The sequence below is a fragment of the Tasmannia lanceolata genome, unplaced genomic scaffold (genome assembly GCF_043159265.1).
Source record: "Tasmannia lanceolata isolate RefF3 unplaced genomic scaffold, GAP_Taslan_0.1 ptg000013l, whole genome shotgun sequence".
NCBI lineage: Eukaryota > Viridiplantae > Streptophyta > Magnoliopsida > Canellales > Winteraceae > Tasmannia > Tasmannia lanceolata.
The window spans coordinates 15,540,115-15,547,338 of NW_027518690.1; the positions used below are offsets into that span (position 1 = coordinate 15,540,115).

The following is a 7,224-nucleotide window of genomic DNA, read 5'->3' on the forward strand; positions in this document are numbered from 1 at the left end:
CATAGGTATCTGCACGTAAGGGTGGCAATGGTTCGGTTTCGGTTCGGTTTGACCCAAACCGAACCAAACCGAAATTTGAATTTCGATTTGGTTCTACCGAAACGAAACCGAACCGAAATTTTAATCGGTCTGGTTTAACCAAACCGCAACGGAATTTTCGGTTCGGTTCTGCCAATTTCGCCACCCCTTACTCATAATTATTGAAAATTGTGGGCAACGGTTCGGTTTCGGTTCGGTTTGAAATTTGAATCGGTTTGGTTCTACCGAACGCAAACCGAAACTGAAATTTGAATCGGTTTGGTTTAGCCGAATTTTTGGTTCGGTTTTGGTTGATTGCCACCCTTATGCACGTTGCTTCTTTTAGTTTCTCTCATTTTTCAGGATGCTACAAGAATGGCTAGGTTCACCTAATGAAGTTGAATTTTTGGGCCTTAATCTAGAGGACTAACAAATGAATGACTTGGATCACTCAAAAAGTGGTCCCCACCTGTAGGGCGTTGGAGACGAGTGCCTTTATGAAAACAAAGGAGCGTGGGCATTATTGCCCTATTTAATATTAATAAACTTTTTTTTGAAATGGAATATCAGTAAACTTAATTTATTAAAAAAATGGCAAACTTTATGCAGAAAATGTAGTCTTGTAATTGGTGAGAATTATTGGTCATACTAGTGGGCCCCCTCTAGTGCTCTGGGTCCCACATGCTGAACCTGCCATAGTGCCATGTGTACCTAGACCTGGCAAAAAGTGACCCGGACCCGTATGTCCACCCAGCCCATCAAAACTAGGCCAAGCCGGGTGGACCCGCGGGTGCCCGTAGAGAAGTGCAGAAGGTTTTATTTTGGCACCTTTTGGCACTTTTTTTTTCCGTAATTGTCACAACCTTAACTTTTCTATGTGTTTTTTTTCCGTAATTGTTATATTTTAGAACATTCTTTCGGTTTTTTTTTTTGGTAAGTTTTCTACTTTGCTTCCATTTTCCCGTAATTTCTCATTTAAAACTTAGTACCCCATATTATTATTTATTGCTAGCCACCTTTTCACAAATCGTAATTCTGCCGATCTTTGCAGTTTGCACCAAGGTTTAAAATTTCGGTTTCGGTAACCGTTTCGGACCCCACCAAAAACTGAAATTTCGGATTTCGCCGAAATTTGGTAATTTGGTTCCAAATTCTGGACCCAACCCTTTATTTTTTTAATAAATAATGTCATTAAACTGAAATTTCGGAGGTCGAAATTTTAAACCATGGTTTGCACCACGCGACAATAAGACAATTCTCTCAAACAGTCAACATAAATGGGTTGCAAAGGTGGCTAGCAAATCCCTATACAAATAAAAAAAATTCTTAAAAAATATGTCAAAAATCCGGGTGACCCGGGGTCGACCCGGTTCGTACGGGCCAGATGTGGGTCCAAGTTTCGCGACCCGTAAAATTTTCCGGGTCATTTTGGCTTGGCCCGTTTGACCCGGACCTGTACGGGCCGAGTCAAAACCGCCCCGGCCCGCCCGTTTGTCAGGTCTATGTGTACCATGGTGAAGGCTATATTATCCTGATCTTATATGCGTAAAATAGATAATGACTCAATAAATCTTACAGGAAAAAAAATATTCAAAAGCAAGAAAAGAATATGCAGCTGAACAGTAGTGAATGAAATGTTTTATGCTGAAATTTCCAAAGGGAAATGATGTTGGCACTCCCATGTTTCAATAATGGCACTTTTACACTTTCTAGTTAGCTCTTAAGACTTATTAGAATTCCCAAAAAAAATCTATAATAGCCAATGAGAAAAGTGTTAAACGAAATGAGTGCCATTATCAAATGAAAGAAGTGCCAAAATCAATTTCCTTTCCAGCACTTCTGCAAATTATCAACTAAAAAGTTAGAATAAGAAAACCCATTTATCGATCTGTTTCTTTCTGAATAACAGTGAAAAGAACACAAAAATAATCAACTGTATCACTCATCACCACCATCAGATAATATGATTCCCACTGCTTCCAAAAAGATGCCGGGCCCACCAAAGGTTCATTCCTTGATCTGGGCCCCACCAATAAGGCCAATACTGTGAGCCCAACATTGATTAGTTGGGAGTTCTTTGAGGAAAGAGAGGCAACAGGACATACAACACAAAGCTAATGTAAGCATGAAGTCTACACTAACACAATCTAAATAGAACTTTTTGGTATGAGATTATAAAATATTAGCCCTTTTAGGCACTTCAAGAAGAACCCACTTCTGTCAAATTCAAATCTTTGGTTGTGTCTACTACATATCTGTTAAGGTTCATATTGGTGCTGTCAAATATTTGGTATGATAACAGATTCAAGGCTGCTATTTGGCCATGCTATGCCCCTTCTGCTAGAGTCCTTTTGGATGTACTAATGTATAGAACTGCATCACCAGAAAATAGAAAGAATGATCAAAAGTTCTCATCATTTCAGAGCAAAAAGTATGGGTAAGAACATGTAAAATAGAAATAGAGTTACCATTGTTTCCTCGGATAAAAGCATCTCCATATTTGTTTTTCAGCTGACCATTGACATATACTTCTGTTTGCTCCATCGCGATATTCATATATCCATCCAAACAAGCTAGAATACCTGTGCAATGATCGTTCTCAGAATGATAAAGTAGAGGCATAATTGACTGGCTGTGTTAATTTGTTCCAGACTGTTTTGGCTCATTAGGCCAAGAAATTCTGATTTTGATTCACTCCAAGGTATACACAAAAAAAGTTGTTTATTTATCTCTTTATTTATATATTTTTAAATATAATGATAAGAAACCATTAATAGAAAACGGCAGGGTAAAGATGGTCCAGCAGCAAAGATGTAGTCATGGTCACACTTAGACAAAAAAGCTAACACCCTGTTTAAAAAAAAAACAGAAATGCTACAGCAAAATGTCCTCTTTTAACAGTGGGAAAACAACCAAGGCGTAGTTTCAACATATTGGCTGAATGTGTTTAAAAGATCAATCAAAAAAAAGAAAGAAAAGAAGATCAGCTCCTTACAAAGATGGATTATTTGTAAAGACAACAAAGCCGGATTCCATGGTCGCAGTTTATGTCTCAAAAGAGGGTTTCAGTTCTCTACTAAGATGGATTATTTGAAAGAGAATAGAGCTGGATCCTTGGTCCTGGGCTAAAACTTTTCCCCAATGTTATTGGATTAGTGGGATTCGCCTTCCACCATCAAATTTCTGACTAAACTCTCTCTGTCTCTCCCTCTCTCTCTCTCTCTCTCTCTCTCTCTCTCTCTCTCTCTCTCTCTCTCTCTCTCTCTCTGTATAGGCTTATTGTTCCTGCACTCGAGTGCAAAAAATAGGGTGGGCCCACATTTTTCCCCTCGACTTTTGGAAAGATAAATACTAGGGTCCAAAATCACCAATCTAGGATAGGTAGTCTCAAGATAAAATCTGGGTGAGAGGGTGGCTGATCAAAGGCGTTTAGGAAGCAAAATCAGGTCAATAAAGACAATATGATTGAAGTAGAATAGGTCTCACCCGATAGTGTACGCCATCCTCAAATCTCACAATGTAACGAGTCCAAGAGGAGAGGAAGAGAAATAGCAGTAGCCACAATCTGTCCAAGGACTGCACCAGCTACCGGTATGATGTAGAATGAAGGGATAAGTGGTGAAGAAGGGGATTGAAATAAGGTGGAGGCAAAGATAAAAAACCGTATGGTTGAAAGAAAGGGATTGAAATGAGTCCTTTTGATAAGGCATCAGTAAGAAGAAGGATCAGATATAAAGTCGGGTGATTAAGGAGCTAGTGGAAGATGAGGAAAGATTGAAGAGGATTTTTTTTTGTATGGCAATTGAAGAGGAAATTATTAGACACTACAAAGCATTGTATAGTATGGAGGAGAGGTGGAGACCAATGATCAAAGGAATAGGTTTCAGACAGGTGTCAAGAGAATAAAAAGATTGGCTGAAAGCTAAGTTCAAACAAGAAAAGGTGAGATAAGAAATGTTTTCTATGATGCGGGCAAGCTCTAAGTCCAGATAGTTTCACCTTTACATTTTTTCACAAGATGTGGGATACATAGTTTTAAATTTCCACAAACCCGAAACCGGTACAGCGACCAAAATATTTCTGTTTCCACCCCTACCGAGTTATATTCCAAAATCGAAACATATAGGGAAACCAAAACTGTAATTTTATTAGTGGTATACTATGCCAATATAGGTTACATAATTATATCTGCATGAATTGCATGCGAAGTGTGGTGTATACACTACGTAAAAATAGTTAGTTGCATGTGAAAAGTAGTGCACGCATCGTGTATAAAAATGTATATGAATTACATATGAATTGTGGTAGAGTCGGAATTTATAGCACTAAGAACGTGTATGAGGGCCATGCGGCTGTTTAGGACAGAATCAGGGGGTTAAACTTTTGATCAAAGGTGAATATTCAAATGTCATTTCTTGGATGAAAGGTGATGAGCGAGGACCGTGGAGGCTTGGTCACTATGTTAATAAGATAAAAGATAGAATTAGAGGCGTGGTTGAGGGCTTCTGTCGTGTCCCTAGAAGGGCAAATGAAACTTCTGATTAGTTAGCTAAGGCAGGAATGAAAAGGGCAGTTGTATGATGTAAATTTGAAAAGATTTCCCTCTTTTTTATTGATAAAAGCCATCCTTTAAGAAACAAAAGAGACACACAGTCTAAATAATTGAAATCCTGCATATAGAAGGAGATATATATCTATAAAAACTCTGAAAGAAAAAGAAACAAAGGAACGAAATAGAAGAAAGCAATTTGGGTCTTTTTACCTTGAAATTTACAATTTGGGTCTCTGTAAACTGAAATTTACACAGAAACTGCAATCTGGAAAAAGACCCAAATTTCAATTTGGCTCTAAAAACAGACCCATAACCTTGTTTTTATTCTTTCTTTTTCTTTTTGCTTTACTCACCTCTGTAATCAACTCCAGAATTGAGTTTGACAACAACGGGTTGGCCGCGAATGGATTTCAGGAAATCCGTCGGAGGCTTGACAGACCCGCCTCCACTCATTGTCCTTTCTCTTTGCTTCTCAAACTAGAGGGGAAAAAAACAACAACATGAGGGACGAATGCATATAAGCTGAGACTAGTTTAAAAATGAAAGAACTGAAAAATAGTTAGAAAATTAAAGTTAAAGAACTGAATAGTAGAGGACGAACTTAAATCCCAAAGAAGTAAAAGCATAGAAGAAGAAGAAGAAGAAGAAACCCAGAAAACGACAAGCAAAAATAATCAAATAAGGAATGTGGAACTAAAATGAAAAAAAAAAAAAAAAAAAAAAAACCGCAGAGAGAGAGAGAGAGAGAGTATAATACCTCAGTTGTTTGGTGTTTGGCTTTGGATGTGGTTGTTTGGTGTTTGGCTTTGGATGTGAATATGGAGGATGATCTTAGCCCTCCGATCTATAGATAATATGCACGTCTCTATAGAGCGTAGGGTTCGGATCATCCTCTCTATTGTGTGAGCCCTTATAGTCCCCTATTTTTTTTAAAAGTACTGTACGTACGACACTATAGACATTAAAGGATGATCCAAACCGTCCATGTGATGGGCAACACCGTAAATAGGTTGTGCCCAAAAAAATCATTTCTATAGGATGATCAGAACCCTACGCTCTATAGAGACGTGCATATTATCTATAGATCGGAGAGCTAAGATCATCCTCCATATTCACATCCAAAGCCAAACATCAATGCCTCATCTCTAGCTTGGCAAGAACATAACCTCCACAACCTATTCTTCTCACATTAAAAGCATAAGAATCCCAAAACCAAAAACCACATATAGATAACTGCTTACATTCAAAATCATAAGAACATCAAAACCAAGAGCCTGCATAAGCATGTCTGCAAGAAAAATGACTTGTTTATCAAATAATGGCCATAAAGAAAATAACATTTTATCAAATAATGATCATAAGGTGAATATACATGTCCCTAAATGAAGATGGGAAACTTACCTTAAATGCTTGTTATACTGGAAGGGAAATCCCACGCCCAAACCTATGCCCGCGCCCGTGCCTGAATTTACACCCGCCGCCAATAGAGACGGAAAAAAAATCGTTTCTGGCCGACTAAATCTCCGACTGAAAGAGAGGGCAGAGGAAGAAGTGTTGCAGAGGATTTTGTGTAGAAATGAGAGAGAGAGAGAGAGAGAGAGAGAGAGAGAGAGAGGAGAGACACTCATTTAGCTTTTCGTTTTTTTTTTTTGTTGAAAATGACAACCCCCTGACTTGTAGAAGAAGAAGGACTGACTTTTGCTACTTTTCCTCTGACATTTTGGATTTTGGTCTTTACTTTAATTTTTAAGATAACATTTCTTATACACCATTGGATGGAAATCCAACGGTGATACCCTTTCCGTACAAACCTCACGGGTTCTCATGGCCACCCATCATATAAAATCTCTATTGTGTGAGCCCTTATAGTCCCCTATTTTTAAAAAAAAGTACTGTACGGACCACACTGTAGGATGATTCCAAACCGTCCATGTGATGGGCAACAACGTAAATAGGTTGTGCCCAAAAAAAGCATTTCTATAGGATGATCCGAACCCTACGCTCTATAAAGACATGCATATTATCTATAGATCGGAGGGCTAAGATCATCCTATGGAAATGATTTTTGGGGACCACCTATTTACATAGTGTTCGATCACATGGACGGTTTGGATCATCCTATGATGTTGTCCGTACTGCTACGCTTCCCTCATTCTCAACCATAGTTAGCAAAACTCCGTTTTAAAGTCTTTTTTGAAGAAAAAAAACACGTTTTGTTGGTATGCTGTTTGAAACTTTCACAATGAATAAAACTCCGTTTTTTTAGGCAAACGTTTTAAATGCGTTTTAAATGTTTTAAACACATTTTTTGGGGCCAACTTTCCAATTTTACCCCCACCATATCTTGTAAATGACAAAATTCTAAACTCATTTTCTTATGTTTCGGTTTTTTTACTACGTTTTTTCGAACCACTACCGTATTAAACTCGAATTTTTGTCGTCCCGTTTTTTCCGTCGAATCACGTTTTGCTAACTACGTTCTCAGAGAAATTATATAGTATATAGTGGCCGACCGTGAAGTCCCGTCAAGGTGACACGTCAAACGTACCCTTGATATTTAATCCAACAGCAGCATCTTACAAATATTTCATGGAATGTTTGTGGGGCAAGGAGTGAGAGATGAGCAGGATTTGAAAGGGTGGGGTCAGGTGAGG

General features: G+C 38.3%; 1 protein-coding gene across 1 annotated transcript; it reads right to left on the reverse strand.

Annotated features, from left to right (window-relative positions):
• Positions 1-2,330: 2,330 nt before the first annotated feature.
• Positions 2,331-6,221, reverse strand: LOC143890838 (uncharacterized). Its single transcript, XM_077395515.1, has 5 exons — positions 5,972-6,221; positions 5,812-5,858; positions 4,924-5,047; positions 2,487-2,600; positions 2,331-2,391 (listed from the first exon to the last, which is right to left on the reverse strand). The coding sequence occupies exons 2-5, from the start codon at positions 5,854-5,856 to the stop codon at positions 2,345-2,347; spliced, it is 330 nt and encodes a 109-aa protein (XP_077251630.1). The 5' UTR covers positions 5,857-5,858; positions 5,972-6,221; the 3' UTR covers positions 2,331-2,344.
• Positions 6,222-7,224: the final 1,003 nt, after the last annotated feature.

Bases quoted from the DNA above. Each gene is read 5' to 3' on its own strand.
- LOC143890838 (XM_077395515.1), bottom strand. From the start codon at position 5,856: ATGCTTATGCAGGCTCTTGGTTTTGATGTTCTTATGATTTTGAAT. The intron at 5,048-5,811 runs GTAAGCAGTTAT...TTTCCCCTCTAG, and splicing joins ATGTTCTTATGATTTTGAAT to TTTGAGAAGCAAAGAGAAAG. The intron at 2,392-2,486 runs GTAACTCTATTT...CTGGTGATGCAG, and splicing joins TTTTATCCGAGGAAACAATG to TTCTATACATTAGTACATCC.